The sequence below is a fragment of the Octopus bimaculoides genome, chromosome 14 (assembly GCF_046866305.1).
Source record: "Octopus bimaculoides isolate indiv1 chromosome 14, ASM4686630v1, whole genome shotgun sequence".
NCBI lineage: Eukaryota > Metazoa > Mollusca > Cephalopoda > Octopoda > Octopodidae > Octopus > Octopus bimaculoides.
In genome coordinates this window covers 28,540,088-28,560,292 of record NC_142941.1, presented here as the reverse complement: position 1 = coordinate 28,560,292, position 20,205 = coordinate 28,540,088, and the positions used below count along the sequence as shown (strand labels likewise).

General features: G+C 41.3%; 3 protein-coding genes across 10 annotated transcripts in view; 1 reads left to right on the top strand and 2 right to left on the bottom strand.

Annotated features, from left to right (window-relative positions):
• Nucleotides 1-1,218: 1,218 nt before the first annotated feature.
• LOC106875004 (uncharacterized) lies at nt 1,219-2,574 on the bottom strand. The gene has a single exon (XM_014922945.2). It carries the CDS (start codon nt 2,572-2,574, stop codon nt 1,219-1,221), a length of 1,356 nt encoding a protein of 451 aa, XP_014778431.2.
• Nucleotides 1,513-20,205, bottom strand: part of LOC106875006 (uncharacterized) — a 60,473-nt gene continuing 41,780 nt past the window's right edge. For 7 of the 8 annotated variants that reach the window (XM_089362584.1, XM_089362581.1, XM_089362582.1 and 4 more), the window contains one exon: nt 1,513-3,751. In XM_089362584.1, the coding sequence (XP_089218710.1) occupies nt 3,415-3,751 (337 nt within the window). In that variant the 3' untranslated portion in view covers nt 1,513-3,414. Of the gene's footprint in view, nt 3,752-9,588; nt 9,682-20,205 lie in introns of all 8 variants that reach the window. The other variant, XR_016244263.1, reaches the window with a different exon arrangement.
• LOC149132660 (uncharacterized) lies at nt 5,272-8,276 on the top strand. Its single transcript, XM_089363286.1, has 2 exons — nt 5,272-7,149; nt 8,256-8,276. The coding sequence occupies exons 1-2, from the start codon at nt 5,287-5,289 to the stop codon at nt 8,274-8,276; spliced, it is 1,884 nt and encodes a 627-aa protein (XP_089219412.1). The 5' UTR covers nt 5,272-5,286.

The window sequence follows — 20,205 nt, the reverse complement described above, 5'->3', positions numbered from 1 at the left end:
GTTTAAAATTAGAAAAACATCGTTAAAAGTTTCAATGTTGACAAACTAAAATGTTTCAATGTTGACATTAAAATGTTTCAATGTTGATAAATTATCATGTTCAAAACAGAAGGTGTAAGTTTGAAACTAAAACTGTATATCAATTTGTTAGAATGTACAAGGCTCATTAATTTCAGTAGTGGTCGACAAGTCATACTGAAAAAAACAAGTGTGAGAATTAAACTAGTAAAAAAAGGAAATTTGGTTTACGATTTCTCAGATCTTCTTTAAATCGTTGCTTTCGCTTGTAATGGTATGTTTGAGGATCAGATGTATTTATAAATTTGTTTCTACGAGCGGATCTGATTTTTGATTCGTTGAAAAATTGATGACATTTTTCTTCCGTAGTTAAGCTTGTCGTTCTGCTTGGTTGGTTTCCTTGTAGGTATGGTTATATGTCATTCCGGTTGGTTGGTTCTCTTAAAGGGTCATTTCGTTGTATTACCTGAAGGTTGGTTTTGATTGGTCTGGAATTATGTGACGTCAGCAACTGGTGTTTGTGGAATTTCATTGGATTGGAGGAGGGTGACGTCGGCATCTTGTGTTTGTGTTGTGATTTGGAGCTGCGGTTTTGAAACCCGGGTGGATGATTGCTACTAAAATATTGTTATTTTTTTGTGTTGAAATTGAGTCTTTTTTTCTTTTCGTTTTAATGCTTTTCCTTCTTTCTAAAGGATATTCAGTTGTGGTTTATATTCTTTAATCAGTATGTTTTCCTTATTTAAATGGAATTGGGTTGAAGTGCTTCCAGTGCATTGATAGAGAAGGAAGATTAAATATTTAGGGTTTTTGTCTATGGGGCATTGGTCTAGGTGCTGGCTAACAGGAATTTTCCTAGATTTGTTGTCTGTACACCGTAAGTCTATCCCTCAAAGTTAAGCTTGTTTGACCAATGTAATCTCCACCACAGCTTCCACATTTAAGAACATAAATTAAGTTCTTCGAAGCACAGGTGAAGTCATATTTTATGGTAAAAGTTTGGCCTGACTTAAATTTGTATGTTGAGCCCTCTAAGAGAAAGGTGCAAGTTTGGCAGTTAGGGCGGTTGCACTTTTGACTTGTGGCATTGTATTTTTGGTAGGTAATTTGGCGCTGGTGAGTAATTTTTTTAGAGATTGTGGTTGTCTCTTACTTTCAAAAATCCTATGTGTTTCTAGTGCCTTTTCATTCGTGGGTTCTTCATAAGGAGGGGCATGTTTTGGTGGATGATGTTGTATGCTTCCTTCTTTCTTGGATTGTGTGTTGATATGCAAGATAGAGTTTTAAGTGTGTCAGTGTTTTCTTGTTTTCTGTAACTCTTGGATGTCTAATCATTTTTGCATGTTCTATTCCACTTTTGATTAGACTGACCGGGTATTTTCTATCTAGTATTGAGGTTTTAAGTTCTTGGAGTTGCTTTTCTCGGGTTTTGGAATTTGATGCAATCGTGCAAATTCTTCTTGCTAAGTTGAACGGTATATTTATTTTAGTATGTTTTGGGTGGCAAGAGGAGAATAGAAGATATTGTTTTGAGTCTGTTGGTTTGAAGAAGACGTCGGCTTCAATCTCAGTATCTCTCTTTATTATTAAGATGTCCAGGAAGGGTAGTTGTTGGTGGTTGTATTCCATAGTGAATTGTATACTGTGGTTAATGCTGTTGATTAAGTTTTTAAATTTTGTAAGTTGTTCAATGTTATGTGGCCAAAGGATGAAACAGTCATCCAGGTAGCATTTCCAGTTGGTAAGTAAGTATTTTTGGAAGTTTTCCCCAAATTTCAATCTGGTGTGTTCATATATTTGGACTTCCAAGTATGTCATGACAAGGTTGGCAAAAGTAGGTGCTACCCTCGTTCCCATCGCTGTGCTCGATTTTTGTCTATAAGTGTTTTCGTTGAAATTAAAGAAGTTGTTCTGTAGAATGAACCTTATTCCTTCAATGATGAATTCTTTTCCGATTCTGTCAAGAATGTCATTTGGGAATTTTTCGAGCCAGTATTGTATGGCTATTATTCCGTATTCATGAAGAATTGAGGTGTAGAGGTTTATTACATCAAATGAAACTAGGAGGGAGTCTTTGCTGGTTTTGTTCAGGAGATGGTTTAAAAAGTCCAGATCATCCCATATAATGCTTGGTATATGTTGGAGAATAAGTTTGAGGAGGACGTCAATAAAATTACTGAATCTGTGTATCTCACAAGAGGGACCGGCCACAATTGGTCTCATTTTGAGATCTCTCGGGTGTGGAATATTTATGACTATAGAGGTTGACTTGTTACAGGCTTCGTTTATGGCCTCACTTCTGTGGATTTTGGGAAGTCCATAGAAGTTACTGGTTTTGCAGTCAAATCTAGTCAAGTAATCTGTCTCCTTTTGTGTTAAACCTTGTTGGAATTGTTGGATAAGGGTAGACAGCTTGGTCTTTATCTTGGATTGACTGTAGTTGTTGATTTTTTCATAGTAGGTATTGTCTTGAAGGAGGGTTAGGGTAGTGTTTATGTAATTTTCTGAATCCATGATAACTATAGAACTCCCTTTGTCAGCTTCTTTTATAATCATGTTGTCATCCTCCCAGAGATTATTGATGATTTCCCATTCTTCTTTACTTGTATTTATTTTAAATTTTCGGTGTGGGAGAAAGTTGTAGGGGAAACTGGAAATCAAGTCATAAAAGTTATCCAGAGTTTGATTTTTTCCTTTTGTTGGATAGTAGTTGCTTTTATTGTGAAGGATGGATTGATCATTATTTTCTTTATATAGTAGTTCTACAGTGACTTGAAGTTTTCTGCAGAATTCCTGAATATCATTTTGTATGTCATGTAGGTTAACAAATTGATATACAGTTTTAATTTCAAACTTACACCTTCTGTTTTGAACATGATAATTTATCAACATTGAAACATTTTAATTTGTCAACATTGAAACATTTTAGTTTGTCAACATTGAAAGATTTTGATTTGTCAACATTGAAACTTTTAACGATGTTTTTCTAATTTAAAATTTTTACCATTGATAAACAAAAAATATTGTTGAAACTAGTTTGGTATATATGTAAATAAATGTATTTTAAGCATTTACGAGCTTTTGAAATTTAAGTGCATTTTCAACAATACATTTTCCTATAGAAATATATATATATAGTACAAGAACAGAACAGAGTCAACAGCCAAAGTCACCTCAGCATCTATATCTTATTCACTCGAAGATAAAAAGCTCAAAGTAGTAGAGTCTTAATCACTTATGGTGGTTGGTCTTCTCAAATATCCTATGATGTCACCTTGGATCATATGTGCACTCAACAACAACATGTAGAAAGAGATAAATATTAACATATTTATTAATCACAAACTTATAGATAGAAGTATGCAAGTATTTCAGGACCAATTCTTGTATAGTTTATTATACTGGTGCACGACATAAAGGACAAGATTTCTTGATGTGTAACCAGGTGTCTAAACAATGTTGACAAAAACTATGCTTGCATTTCAGTGTCTTTTTAAATGTTAATGTCTGGAAACAAATTTGACATTCTTGATTTTGATCACTGCGTTCCCCAGAAGTATTCACATTTCTGTTTCTTAACCCTTTAGGAGTTGCCACTGACCTGCGGTTTCCATGCAAACTAAGGTTGTTTAGCTGATGTGTGACGTTATCCAAACTTCGGCCAGTGGAATTCACTGAAGCATTTTGGTATCTTCTTGGGTTCCTATTTATTGAGTATGGCTTGTCACTTTTCCTGAAATAAATAAATGGAATTTCTTTAAATGTATTTTTAGAGATGGAAGAGAGGGACCAAGTTAGCGCGGAGAAAATAGAAATCCGCTTGATGGAGGCCTTCGCAGAAGGAATGTTTGAGGCGTACGCTCGCCTGGGGAGAGCAAAGTGGACCGGCGAACAGGTCGACGTGTTTGCCAACGAACTTAGGAGGTTGGCTAGACTGGTGGGGTACGAGGGAGAATCGCTGGATCGAACAGTAAAGTTGGCGTTTGTAACTGGGTTTCCTGACCACCTGTCGGTCGAATTGCAGAAACTGCCGGACGTGAATGCCATGCCCATGGCGGATATAATAACCAGGGCTCGTATGTTAGTTTTGTGTTGTAGATCCACACCGTTGGCAGCAGCGGCGACAGCAAAAAGTGGTCGACCAAGGAGTAGCAGAGAGGGGTTGAACAAGGAACGTGTGCGACTGTTCAAAGGACAGTGTTTCCGGTGTCAGGGCCTGCACATGGTGCGAGACTGCAAGTTACCCAAGCCTGAGGTCATTTGCTACCGTTGTCGAGAAACGGGACATATAGCCAGCGAATGTCTGCAGGGAAACGGTCTAAGGGAGACTACTGCGCCAGTGGTCTCCCCTTCGGATCAATAAAGGCGCAATTTTTTCTACCCGTTGTTGATGTGCTAGTGGATAGGAGGATGTCGCGTGCCCTAGTGGACACAGGCTGTACAACGACCCTGATGACTCCGGGAGTGGTAGAGATGTGGAGTGGAGAAAGCAGTGTGAGGGCAGTCGACGGAAGAGAGGTACGCTGTGAAGGCATTACTGACGTGCAGATTGAGGTGCAGGGAGCAAAGCTGACGCTGCAAGCAATTGTAGTTGGCCACTTGGTGGATGAGATTGACGTGGTGATGGGGATGGATGCAATCACCCGTTTAGGAGGTGTCACTGTCAACGAGGCCGGTGTGACTTTCGGGGTCGCGGGGAAACCGTGTATGGCGACGCCGTGCATTGGTGAGAACCGCGAAGAAAACTATGCCGTGCACACTATTGAAGACCAGGATTTTCATGCCGCCTTCGATGGCCAGAGGTGGACAGTGGAGTGGCACTGGAGGGGAGAGCTCCCGACGTTAAAAAATAAAGTGGGCTGCTACCAGCATACTTTAAAAGGAGATGCCAGAAGCGAGTTCGAGGGGGAGGTGGAGCGGTGGATTAAGGAGGGCATATTGATCCCTTGGGAAGAAGGAGAGAGCGGAGTCTTGCCGCTGATGGCGGTGGTACAGCTCACGAAGCATAAGGTCAAACCAGTGCTTGACTTCCGAGAGCTTAATGACCACATATCATGTCATACGGGCGGCGAGGCCACAGATGTCTGTGGGGACACCTTGCGAGAATGGAGGCAGATGACAGGGGCCACCATGATCGTCGATTTGAAGTCGGCATACCTGCAGGTGCATGTGGCTGAGAGACTGCGGAAGCATCAGCTTGTCAGGTATAAGGGCCGAACATACTGTTTGACCAGGCTGGGGTTTGGGCTAAATTCAGCGCCAAAAATTATGGCAACAATTCTCAAGGCCATCCTGGGAAAGGTGGACAGAGTAAAAAGGGCCACCAATTCGTACATTGATGACATCCTTGTGGATGAAACCATAATGCCAGCAACGGAGGTCATAGGCCACCTGAAGAAATTCGGACTGGTCGCCAAGCCACCAGAGGCTATGGAGGGAGGCGCTGCACTGGACCTCAAGCTACGGAGAGACACGGCCGGTGCGTTGGTGTTTCGACGTGGGAACGAGATCCCTGAACTGGGCACCAGCGTGAGTAGACGGGAACTGTTCTCGGTGTGCGGGAAGCTGGTGGGACATTACCCGGTTGCAGGATGGCTTCGGACAGCATGTAGCTTCATCAAGAGACAAGCCGAAGGAGCAAAGTGGAATGACAGAGTTGGGGAGAAAACGACCGACATGATGCAGGAAGTCTTGGTCAGAGTGAGAGCAGAGGATCAAGTGAGGGGCAGTTGGTATGTTCCCAAATCAAAGAGTGGGATCGTTTGGTGTGACGCCAGTAGCATCGCAATAGGGGTTGTCTTGGAAATGGGAGGCACCGTGGTGGAAGATGCAGCCTGGCTCAGGAAGATGGATGACTGCAACCATATCAACGTGGCGGAGTTGGATGCCGTGCTGAAGGGGGTGAACCTGGCCTTGAAGTGGGGGCTGTGCACCATCGAAATTAGAACCGATTCGGCCACTGTGCTTGGTTGGGTGACAGCAGTCATCACCAATGAGCAGAGGGTGCGAACCAAAGGGGCTGCGGAGATGCTGGTAAAGCGCCGATTGGGAATATTGCGGGAGCTAACCGCTGAGTTTGATCTGGAGCTGAGCGTAATTTTTGTGCCTTCCGAAAAGAACAGGGCAGACGTCCTAACCAGGGTAAAGCGAGCTTGGTTGCAGGTGCCAAAGGATGCGGAGCAGGCTGTGGCTGCAGTATGCTGTTTGAGTGACTCGGAGTTGAGGAGACTGCATACCATGCATCACATGGGAGTGGACAGGACATTGTTCCTAGCCAGGAAAGTTGACTCCGAGGTAACGAGGCGGAGCGTGCAGAGAGTGGTTAGCAGCTGTGACAGGTGCCAGTCTATTGACCCTGCTCCGGGCATACATGAGGCGGGAAGTATTCCAGTGGCCCACAACTGGAAACGACTGGCAGTGGACGTAACACACTACCGGCAGGGGACGTACCTCTCAATGGTTGACTGCGGACCGGGGCGGATGGCCATATGGAGGGAGACGAAGACGGGGACTGCAGAGGAAATCGCAGGAGTATTAAATGGGATATTCCTGGAACAAGGCCCCGTGGATGAGCTGCTGCTGGATAATGGCACTGCATTTCGCTCGGAGGTGCTGAAAGAAATGCTTGATGGGTGGCAGGTCAGCCGCTTCTTCAGGGCGGCATACCGGCCAAGTGGAAATGGAGTGGTGGAAAGGCATCATCGTACTATCAAGACCATGGCAGAGAGGGGCCACATTTCGCCAATCGAGGCCGTATTTTGGTACAATATATCGCCCAGATCAGGACAGGCTGAGGAGTCGGTGCCACACAGGGCAATATTCAGGTACGAGTGGAGGCACCCGTGTATTGCATCAATGCGACTCAGGGGAGAAGAAGAGCACACCTTCGTGCAGACCGGGGAAGAAGTTTGGGTAAAACCCCGAAATGCACGGTGCACATCACAATGGGGGAAAGGAACTATAACCTCCATCAATTCAAAGAACAACGTCTCAGTCGATGGTATGCCATGCCATGTTTTGGATGTGCGGAAGATTGTCAGTGCTTCAGAGGATGGAACCAGCTGCAGTGGGCAGGATGATGAAGACAGCAGCAGTAGGCAAGATGATGAAGGCAGCACGCCAGGAACTCAGGCCAGTCCTGGGGTCGCACAGCGACCACAGAGGGAGCGGTACCCTCCTCCCTGGTTGGCTGATTATGAACCCAATTAAGGTAGTTCGGGAGCGAGGAGTGAGTGGGAGAGCCGGTTGAATGATCTATAGATCAGGGGGGCGTGTGGTGTTATGGGCTGTGATGAGCTGTGTGTTGTGGTGGAGAGAGGTGAGGCAAACAGAGGTGAAGCCAGACCGGAAGGGTCCGATCGGAAGTCGGCGACACGCGGTCGAAGGCTAGCACGTGGGGTCAGTCAGAAAACAGAGAGGTTACGCAAAAGACGTGTTCTGATCAGGAGCGATCGTGTACTCCGCTGCGGTCGACAAGGTAAGGTCCAACGTTTCATTCTGTCCTTTTGCTTCTTGTTGTCTTTTTTCCTCCATCACACCACACATATTATATAAATAATATTTCTATGAGCATTAAACTGTTGTTGGTAGAATCCCCAACCAATCAAGTGTCTTATGACTTGATACTCACATGATCCTAGACTGGATTTGAACTGTGAATCTTTATGAAACTAATAATGCTAAATATCCTCAGATCCACTCAGCCATTAAGCTTTTCCTATTTTTAAATTAGAAATAAAGGATTTTGATTGCAGACAAATTTGCGACCATGGATGTGGCATTTCCACCATTTGCGACCTGGTTGACTGGTCATTGGATGATTTGCACATCATTCCAGTTGTGAGGCTATGGTCAACCTTTTGCACTGGTTGTAACACAAGTGTTAGACTGAAACTGATGCATATAGATCACTTATGTATCTGCTGCACTCCACACATGTCATAGCATGCAGCAAATTCATGCTGTTTGATTTACCTTGTTAACCGACAAATAAAGAATATTTATCCACCAATGCAGTACTGAGCACTCATTCTGACAGTTTGATACTTGCATATAGATACATATACATACATTCAGACATGCATATATATATATATATATATATATATATATGTAATATTTCGGACAAATGGGTATATGTTGATTAATGTGTTGAAGTGTTGAGGAGAGCAATGGCAAGGTTTGGGCTACCTGGTGTCATCTGCAGTTGGTGTATATTTCCGTTGGATCTATTTCAGGAACACCACAGTGTTAGTTGAGATGATGATAATTGATTAAGTAACCAGAAGGGACAGTAGCAGGATGGGTAGAAATGATTGTTTTACAAAATAAAGATAAATACCAAATCCATCTTCTGGAAGTCGATTTTAAAGTTAAAGGATTAAAGTTTAGAAAGTATGCATTAAAAGCAGTATCCAAATTTTGTTTGAGACTGAGTCATGTGTTTGCAGAGCATATTCACCACTTATGGATACCAGGAACCATCAGCGATACTTTGCATTCATCATTGAATCAACTTCCAGGAATTTCAGGGTGCATGTAAGGTATATATTAAAGATTAATCTTATATATATATCATCATCATCATCATCACCGTTTAACGTCCGCTTTCCATGCTAGCATGGGTTGGACGATTTGACTGAGGACTGGTGAAACCGGATGGTAACACCAGGCTTCAATCTAATTTGGCAAAGTTTCTGCAGCTGGATGCCCTTCCTAACGCCAACCACTCATATTCACAATTTAGGTTAGTTGAAATATGTTTGTCACATATCTCAACTGCTAAAGGCAAATACACTGCAGTTACCATGAAGAAAAATTCTCTCTTATGGTAAAAAGGTGTGTAAACACCCCGTTCATTCAGTGTCACCCTCTCTCAGGAATCTGAGACATCGATGTTTCGAGTTTGTTGACTCTTGTCAATCAGATGTACCTGAGAGAGGCAACCCTAAACGAACTGACAAAGCTTATTGCTTTATATATAATTCAACCAACACATTGACTGATTTGTGCAAGTAGATTGCCCGATCAAGAAAAATATCAGAGTAAATGCGCAAATCAGTTAAGCTTTGTCAGTTCGTTCAGGGTTGCCTCTCTCAGGTACATCTGATCGACAAGAGTCAACAAACTCGAAACATCGATATCTCAGGTTCCCGAGAGAGGCTGACACTGAACAAACAGGGTGTTTTCACACCTTTTTACCATAAGAGAGAATTTTTTCTCCATGGTAACTGCAGTGAATTTGCCTTTTAGCAGTTGAAATATGGGACAAACATATTTCAACTAACCTAAATTGTGATTATACGTAAACACTGCTTAGTACATTTACTCCAATAGATATATATATATATATATATATATATATATATATATATATATATATATATATATACACATACAGGTACACAATCCTTTATCTAGAAATCTGAAATATGAAAACCCTCCAAAAGCAAACTTTTTGTGGAGGGTGAAGTGCATTATAACAGGGATTGTTTGGTGTGCAAACACCTGGCCATCATGACCCAACTCAGGTATGACATGGCAATACTTGGCAGGTAGGCTACCACTTACCACCAAGTGTCAGGTGTGGCTCAGCACTCACAGAGAGAAAACATCCATTTGCTGTCTTCATGTTGTTTCATGTGACTTTATATATAATTTACCCTGAAAATGTCAAAAAGAATTACAGATACCCCAATGGATAACAGTGAGAAAAACAAAAGGAAACATTTATCAATATCAATAACATAGGAAGTAGAGCTACTACAGAAACTTGATCATAGTGTGTCTGTAGTGACTCACTGAAGAATATGGTGCTGGAACTAGCACTATGTATCACTTGAAGAAACAGAAAGAAAAATTACTAAAGTTTCATAGTGATGGTGATGATCACAAACTAATGAAAAATAAGAAAATACTACATAAGGCAAAGGAATGAAGATCTTGACTATGTGATAATAGAATGGATTCAACAATGGCGAGCTGGCAGAAACGTTAGCATGCCGGGTGAAATGCTTAGTGGTATTTCGTCTGCCGTTACATTTTGAGTTCAAATTCCACTGAGGTCAACTTCGCCTTTCATCCTTTCGGGGTCGATAAATTAAGTACCAGTTATGCACTGGGGTCGATGTAATGGACTTAATCCCTTTGTCTGTCCTTGTTTGTCCTCTCTATGTTTAGGCAATAAAGAAATAAGAATGGATTCAACAACGAAGAAGGGAACATATACCACTGAATGGTTTGTTGGTCATGAAACAAGCTAGAGTATATCATAAAGAATTGAACATTGAAGAAGAGTGTCAATATTCAGAAGGTTGGCTGCAGAAATTTAAAAAGCATCATGGTGTAAAATATCTGAAAATCAGTGGTGAAAAAGCTTCTGACGAATTTGCCAAGATGGTATCTAACAAAAACCTTTCTCCTGAACAAATTTGCAATGCTGATGAAACAGCTATGTACCAGTGCTACATTCCAACAAAAACCTTAACAACAGCAGATGAGACAACATCTAAGGAAGCTAAGGAAAGGTTAACTATTCTTAGATGTGTTAATGGAGAAGGCACACACAAGGTGAGGTTGGTAGTCATTAGAAAAAGGCAACATTCGAGATATCTGAAAGGCATTGTTAATTTACCTGTGCATTATTATGCAAACAAGAAAGCATGGATAACCCGAGAAATATTTTCTGACTGGTTCAATAACTACTTTGTGCCAGCGGCATGGGCTCATTGTAGGTAAGCTGGACTTGAAGAAAACTGTAAAATTCTATTGTTCCAAGAAAAAGAGGACAAATTTTAAAGGCCAATGTTCTTAATTACTCAATATATTTCACAACATCGGAATACTTTGCAGCATACATAGGTGCACTCATATGTGTGTGTGTGTGTGTGTGTGTGTGTGGTATAATATATCAATACATAAATACATATAAATCATAGATATACTTGCATGAGATCTTATGAGTTTTTATATCTGTATTAGAAATCAATGAGGATATTCTTTTCTACTCTAGGCACAAGGCGCGAAATTTTGGGGGAGGGTGGGGGGGGGCAGTCGGTTAGATCGACCCAAGTATGCAACTTAGCTTTATCAACCCCTGAAAGGATGAAAGGCAAAGTCGACCTCGGCAGAATTTGAACTCAGAATGTAAAGATAGACAAAATACTGCTAAGCATTTCACCCGGTGTGCTTAACATTTCTGCCAGCTCGCCACCTTTCAATGAGGATATTAAAGATGCATGGGATGAATGTAAAACCATAATCCAAATAGATGAAATGGTGGTATAAGATGATCTTAAGAAGAATCTTCAGCAGGTGCAAAGTCTGATGGCTGTTTCAAGAATATGTAGGCTGAAATGAGCAAATTATTTCCAGCCATAACAATCATCCACATTTCTCTCATCAGGTAATTTAGGAGGATTTACAAAAGAGTTTTTCTTTAATTTAAAAAAAAAACCTTAAAATTCTTAAGAAATTAAAAAATTCAAATGTTGTATCGAAAGAACATACTGTTCTGGCGAATGATATATAATAAGAGCTGAGTTTACATTAATTCATTGAATTATGATAATAATTGTATTGGGCAGATTAGAAACAACTCGGTAAGGAAATGGGAAATTATCTGGTTCACCCCTCATCTTTCCCTCCAAGTCAGTAATCTCCCTAAATTATTTTTAGGATTATTGACAGGAATTTCCCATTTGGCCATAAACATCATCCCATTTTCAATAGATCCTGCCTTAAATCATTGGACTGAACTACACCTAATCTATAATTGCTGACAATAATAGATTAAAACTTAGGAATAATGGTATCGATAGAGATGACAACATAGCTGGCCTCAATATGAATAATAATAAGAATACAAATATCAAAAATATAAAGGCGAAGCATGGAAATAAAACATGTAATTGGCATAACTGGGATTTATGTCCCTTAAGGGGATTCTGTTTAAGGAGAAATGTCATGTATAAAGTTGAAGTTACAACCCTCAATGAATCAAAGAAGATATACATAAGAAGTATGACCGATTTTAAGACTAGATACAGGGGGCACACAAATTCATTTATTAATCATGAAACAAAAAACTCAACTGCACTAGCTACACACATTAATGAATTAAAAATGTGTAATAAAGAATTCAGTTTTTTTTTCTTTTTAATTTTAAGTCTATCAAATTATTTTGGTAACCGGTCATCTTTTGCTTTGCTTGCACTTGTTACTTATTGTTGAATTTTTGTTGAACTCTTCTGTGTTTCTCGTTTTGTGAAACACTTTATTTTCTGTGTTGTAGCAGACTTGTTGACATTTCTCCCTTGTTTGAAGGGGGATACTAACATTTTCCTTTACATTTTGCTTTACAAAATGAGTTGTTCCTCCGGTGAGGAAACTTCTGTTTTTGGAAAAATTCTGGAAAAAATGGTAATAGACATGCCTACGAATATGGATAACCAAACCACGAACACAACAAGGAAAGCAACATCACTGATGGAAAACAGGAAAAAAAGTGACAAACTTTGCAGCAGCAGCTGAAATTACCAAGGAAGACCTGAAAATAGAGCCAAGTGAAATGGGGAAATATAAAGGACTTCTTCAAAGGGAGGGGCACCAAGTAAAAGTGGACCCTCCTGGTGAAGTCAAACACACCACCCCAAGAAGTACTATCATTTTTAAAACATATTCCATTAAGAATAAGAGAATAGACATAGCTACTAAAGAAACCATAGAAAAATGCTTAAGACCCATCTGGCAGGACATCTTTTACATAGCCAGGGGTAACAAGTTTGTCACGGTGGAGGTGCAGTTTTATTCCAAAGAAAAGGCCAGACAAGATTCAATGGCCTCACTCAAGACAGCCAAGGTGGTCCTCCTGCCCACGTACCTTGGAAGGCGTACTTCCAAAGTAAGGGTGGGAGAAATACCACCGGAGGTAGATGTTGCCTGGCTCGTGGCCACTCTAATCTTGGGCTTGGAAGGCAAAATTACCAACCAAATTTCATCAACAGAATTGGCAGGGGCAGGGATTAGAGATATTAATTCCAGGTTACTCCTGATGATGTTGAGGAAATTGTGGATACAATACTAGTGGGGGAGGAGACAAAATTAAGGGTCATGGTGGAGGGTACGAAACCCCGCTGCTACAAGTGTGGCCAATAAGGCCACATAAGAGCAGAATGCCCTCCATTCCCCTGAGAAAACATCTGTGCCCACACCACCTGAGAAGCACCTCCACCTCCTGCGAAAACTACCTTGGAAGTAGAGAAGGCAAGACAAGAACCGGAAAAAGACTCAAAACCGGACAAGAGAAAAAACCAGGAGTTGAAAAAACCCAAAATACTGAATGGACTATTGTTTGCCCCCATAAAAAAGAGAAAAAACCCACTCTACCCCCACAGACACTAATGCACCCACTACAAGTTCACATGCATCTGCCACAAGCACACAAGATTCCTAAACTCACCGCCCCCCACAAAATCAGGTATATATGTAACCTTGATAAACACTAAGAACAAAGATTTAAAAAAGAAATCGAAAAAATCAAAACCATATAACCATTCCCAAAATCTGAACATATCCCACTCACATCTAATTCTTTTTCATTCATAGTATCAACCACAGCTTATTTAAAAAACATATCCCAAGGAGGTTGGACCTCTTAAAAAGAATTTTCACCTCATTTATACCAGGGGTTTTTAAAGGAGACCCCACTAACCACATCCATTGAAAAATTGGATGAGATGGGATGGTAATCCCATCTCCTCTAAAGGTAAGATAATATCTTATGTTCTCACTCAACTTAGGTTGTATAAATGTGCGTGGCCTGCAATCGGATTGGATCCTCAACAACCTCAAGTTGCATAATTTGGATTTAACAGTCACTACTGAAACCAGACTGAGTTATTTCTCCATGCCAGCCTGGAGGCAGGGGGTGTTGAGGATTCGCACTCCGGATTTAGAGGTAAGAACAATCTTTGTTGACCCCGAAGGCAGGCTGGTCATCCTTGATGTGATGCACAGCAGCAGTAAGACCTTCAGGTTGGTGGCTGTCTATTCTCCTTGCAGTACTGGACAGTCTGACTATTTCAGAAGCCTAGAGAATTTTCTGAGGAACATCACATACTTTAGTGGTAATAGGGGACTTCAAAGCAATTTGCGATGCACACGTAGATTGTGTAGGCTCGAATCCTGATAGGAAGGGAAACCCTTGCCTCAGCGATCTGCTGTCGTTTTCAGCTGGCAGATCGATACAGACGGGATTACACAGACACTCCATTGTGGACATGGTCAAATAGCAATGGGTCTTCTAGATATTACTTAGTTAGAATTAAAGACAAAAACATAGCTAGGTGTCCACAATTCTACATCTTCAGCTACAGTGATCACAAACTTCTGACCTGTAAGCTTGACTTAGTTTGTGTATACAGGGGCCCAGTTACTGGAAGCTAAACAGGTCACTTTGGGCCTGTGAATCCTACAGGAGCTGGATTAGACAGTTAGTAATGAGGGCATTAACCAGTTCCATTATTAACAAATGGTGGTATGCTCTCAAAAGAATCATTAAATTTCAATCCATCAGATTTAGCAAAGAGTTAGCTAGGAAGAAAAATAGAATAGAAAGGGCTTTAGTTAAGGTTCTAGAGGAGGCATTGAGGTCGGGTTCTGCATCCCAACTTTTAGCAGTGAGATTGGCACTTGACCAGCACCTCAAAGCTAAGCACGAAGGATGCATTGTCAGAGCAAATCTACATGCAATGAGACAGGAGAGAATCAGCTGGATGGACATGTATGGTAGAGACTCAGTGTGGCTATGACGTTACAATAAAGTCTTTGATGGACCAGTATGAGCATACGTTAAATGAACCCGATGAGCTGTGTAAGGTTTTTCATGAGTATTTTGCCCAGCTGTTTTGGAGGGGTGTAGGGAGGATCTCACGGACCTCTTTGCCGGTCTGCCATGTTTCTCGGAGCAGGAAGCGGACTGCTATGAAGCGCCAATCACAGCTGCGGAGATGGAGGAGGCATTGTTGGACTGCGGCAGGGACAAGTCACCAGGACTAGATGGTCTCCCCTACGAATTGTATTATAACATGCCAGACTTGTTTGGGCACCTTGTTGTGGTGCTGCTAAGAAAGGACTCAAACAAGGGGGAAGTAATTGATAATTTTGGGCCCAACACTCGGCTTAATGCAGAGCTGAAGATTCTGGTCAAGGTATTAGCAAAAAGGTTAGTGCAGGTCAAGGGTGGACTTGTTGGGGAGGCACAAACTTGCACCATCCCGGGCAGGTTTTTACACTATACCTTAGAGAGAGTTAGTAGAATTCCTGGCAAGGGTGGGGCAATGGTCCATTTAGGCCAATCTAAAGCATTTGATAAGGTTGACCATTGGTATCTAGCAGTAGTCCTCACAGTGGCTGGGTTTGGTTTGACCTTCTGTAGGTGGATCACCGCTTTATACAGCAACATCAAATCGATCGTTCGGGTGAACAGTTTCTTCTTGAAACCATTCTGCTCCCAACTGCTGTATGATTGGCCCTCAAGCCATTACTGTGGAAATTGGAGATTGTGAGAGGCGTCCTGCGAGATCTAGGGTGCAGAAGATCGGTTATGGTGTATGCAAACGACATCACAGGTGAGGCCCATAAAGGATTATGAAGTGGTGGTAGGAGCAAAAATTAACCAGGATAAGTCAGTCGGATGCAACTCGGCACTTGTAGAGGCAAGTTGATGCCGTCCAACAGCGTCATCAGATGTCGGACGGACGGACAGGTAAAAATGTTAGGGGTCTGGTTTGGTCCACACCTCCAGATAGAGAAGAACTGGAGTGAAGTTATGGGCAAGGTGGCTCTCCTAACCCAGAACTGGTCTGAGTGGAGGATATCCCTGGAAGGGAGGGCGGAGGTTGCAAATGTGTTTATCACATCTGTAATTACCTACTGCCTAACCGTCATGCCTTGTCCAGATTTGTGGCTAAACAAGTTGGAATGTATACTCTTCCACTTTCTGTGGAAGGCCAAAAGACCTCTTGTAAAGTGCTCTATTTGATGCCAACAACTGCTACAGGGTGGCTAGGGATGCCATGGCTAAGAATGTGCAGACATGTGCTGAGGCTGAGGCACCCTTGGTTCTACCTGGATGGTGAGTGGGTGTGGTCTCCATTCTTCAAGCTGCTGCTTCCTTGGTTCACTTCTTTCAGTGAGCTGGAACCATGGATTAAACGTAGGCCAAAGTTGAGAGCATGGCAATCAGAGTGTTCTGGATGAGTAACGCCAGTGGCAAGGGTTTCACCTCATCATTCTGTGGAGGGTTGGTAGGGGCCAAGTGTGACGACACCCTAGGGGAAACCCTGGGCTTCAATGACAATCAACTTGCCAACCTGTACTGGACAGCATTTGGGCCAGGGCCTATGGACAATTTCCAAAAGTCCCTGACATGGCAATGTTACCAAGGAGCCTTACCAGTTCAGGGCAAACTCTCCAAGCATGGCTCTACGCTTTTGCCTAGATGCCCAAGATGTGAGCAGAGCAGGAAAACTGTTCTGCATACAATTGCACAGTGTCCGAAACTTTCGGAACTATGGGTTTATGTTGAACAACTGCTGTCACAACTAGGAAGAGTACAACTGTCAACAGAGTCAATAATAAAGATTGTTCCAATGCCAGCTTCCAAATCCTGTTTTCTTATTAGGTAAAATTGATTAAATTTTAAACCTCAGTAACATTTTTCTGCAATGTTTCTGGAACAAATAAATAACAAAATTGGATTTAATGTGGAAAATTATTTCAATATACCAAATTTGAAAATTTTAGAATGTCACAATAAGTGAGAGACAGACAGTAATGGGACGTGACGCACATACACATTTATAAACATACACACAAGTAATCATGAATTGAAAATGATGTATTGTAGATATATGTATGTAAGTACTTATGTATGTATATATTTATATGTATGTGTGTAGAAAAGCCACCTACCCCTCTGTCCTTAAAGCTACATATTCCTCACACCCACCTTTCTCTCCCTTCATCAGCATTTTAAAAGCTAGTTGTGTGTGTGTGCATGTATCTATGTATATATGAAAATGTATGCAGCGTTGCATGTATATGACAGCTGTATTAACGTTACTCTCTCACTGCCACTCCATATTTGTCACTTACAGAATGTTGTACTCCCCTTCCCTACTCACTCTGCTACCATGTTTCCCTCAGACTAATACTTTTTGCACCCTTCTCATTTTATATAATTCGCCCAACCTCACTACAGGGCATATTATAGATTTTTATTGAAATCCAATTAGCTTATTATTGAACTGAATGTTAGTGCAACATGTATGCAAAATTTGGTGAGTATTGCTTCACTGGTTTCGGCAGTAAGACAAACAGACAGAAATTGCTATTTATATATAATATATACATCATCATCATCATCGTTTAATGTCCGTTTTCCATGCTGGCATGGGTTGGATGGTTTGACTGAGGTCTGGAGAGTCAGCAGCTGCACAAGGCTCGAATCTGATCTAGCAATGTTTCTACAGCTGGATGCCCTTCCTAACCACTCTGAGTGTAGTGGGTGCTTTTTATGTGGTACTGGCACAGGAGCCAGTCAGATGGGTCTGGCATCGATCATGTAGAGATAATGCTTTTTACATGCCACTGGCACAGGGGCCAGTCAGGGGGTGCTGGCATTGACCACGTTCGGATGGTACTTTTTACGTGCCACCGGCACGGGAGTCAATCAGTCAGTCCTGGTGTGGATAATGTTTGGATAGTGCTTTTTATGTGCCACTGGCAGGGGGGGGGACAGTTATGGGGTACTGGCATCGGGCACGTTTGGATGGTGCTTTTTACATGCCACCGGCACAGGAGCCAGTCAAGCAGACCTGGCATTGGCCATGTTTAGATGGTGCTTTTTACGTGCCACTGGCATGGGAACCAGTCAGGGGGTACTGGCATTGGCCACATTTGGATGGTAATTTTTACATGCCACCGGCATGGGAGCCAGTCAGGCGGACCTGGTACTGACAATGTTTGGATGGTGCATTTTACATGCCACTGGCATGGAAGCAGGTTAGGGGGCACCAGCCACAGCTATGATATTGATTTTACTTGACTCAACAGGTCTTCTCAAGTATATCATATCGCCCTACACATCTGGGTACTCTTAACTGGGCTGGACATGCATGGCTGTGATCTCACTTTAGTTGCAGAATCTTCTCAATCACAGCACATCTCCAAAGGTCTCCGTCTCCTGTCATTGCCTTGGTGAGGCTCAATGTTTGAAGGTCATGCTTCACCACCTCATCCCATGTCTTCCTGAGTCTACCTCTTTCACAGTTTCTTTCCACAGTTAGGGAGTGGCACTTCCTCACACAGCTGTCCTCATCCATACACAGCACATGACCATACCAGCGCAGTCGTCCCTGTTGCACACCACATCTGATGCTTCTTATGCCCAACTTTTCTCTCAGGGTGCTTACACTCTGTTGTGTAAGTACACTGACATTAGACATTCAGCAGATCATACTAGTTTTATTTCTTTCAAGCCTACGCATGTCCTCAGAAGTCACAGTCCAGGTTTCACTGTCGTGTAGCATAGCAGTTTGCATACATACATCATACAGTCTACCTTTCATCCTGAGTGAGAGGCCCTTAGTTACCAGCAGAGGTTGGAGCTCCTTGAACTTTGCCCAGGCTATTCTTATTCTAGCTGCTACACTCTCAGAACAACCACCCCCACTACAGACTTGGTCACCTAGGTAGCAAAAGCTATTAACTACTTCTGGTTTCTCCCCTTGTCATGTGATGGAATCTGTTTTCTGTACATCTTCAGTGTTTGTGACTGGAGTACTTTTGATCATGGGGACAAAGTTCAGAATCTAAGGAAACAGCTAAAGATTTATGCAAGCAACAACTAGTTCATAGGAAATGTTTGATGAGTTTGGTTGCCAAGTGTTTTCTTGCCCAGTTGTAACCAAAGTAACAAGACATTCTCTCTGAGACTTAGGAATATTATCCAGGATTGATATACACATAAAAGAATGTAAATCAACTTCCTGATATAATGATAGTAGTAAATGGGGTGATTTAATAATATCATAATGTTTATGTAATGAGGAAAGGTGGAAAGCTGACTGAATAACTGACACGATGGGCAAAATGCTTAGTGCTATTTCTTCTGGTTTTGGGTTCTGAGCTCAAATGCTGCAAAGGCCAAATTTACCTTTCATGCATTCAAGGTTGATAAAGTAAGCAGCATTTGGATACTAGAGTTGATATAAATTGAATCCCTTCTCTCCTCAAAATTGCTGGATTTTTATGAGATTAGAAACAATTATGGTATTTATATGTAGAGGAAACATTTCATCAATTAATTATCTGGGATGTGATATTGTTCTTAAGATTATGATTAAATGATAATTGGATCAAGTAAATATCAATTAAGATTATGAGATGACAGATCAAGTAATGTCTGAGATGTTCATAAGATGAAATCCTTCAATCTCATCTTATAAACATATTATATAAATAATGTTTCTATGAGCATTATACTATTGTTGGTTGAATCCCCAACCAATCAAGTGTCTTATGACTTGATACTCACATGATCCTAGACTGGATTTGAACTGTGAATCTTTATGAAACTAATAATGCTAAAATACTCAGATCCACTCAACCATTAAGCTTTTACTACTTTTAGATTAGAAATTAAAGATTTTGATTGCAGACAAATTTGCGATCATGAATGTGGCATTTCCACCATTTGCGTGGAACTTCATTCTGTTTTGATATATAAATATATACACAGATATATAAATATATACATATATATATATATATATATATATATATATATATATATATATATATATATATATATATATATATATATATAATACAAAGAATATATATACATGTATACACACATATATGTACATACTTACATCTACATGTGTATATATATGCATATCAGGGTACAGGACGTTAGAACAATAAACTACAGACAACGGAACGAACACATAGGAAAACGGAAAGCCACTTGGAATATCCCTTCATCAGCTGTCTCTATTCTATCTAGACGTTTCGAAGATAAGACAGAACGTACTCTAGAATAGTCTCTTCCTGAGTAGTGGATCAACCCACTACACAGAGGATTCCAAGGTGGCAAACACAAACCAAGACAGGAAAAAT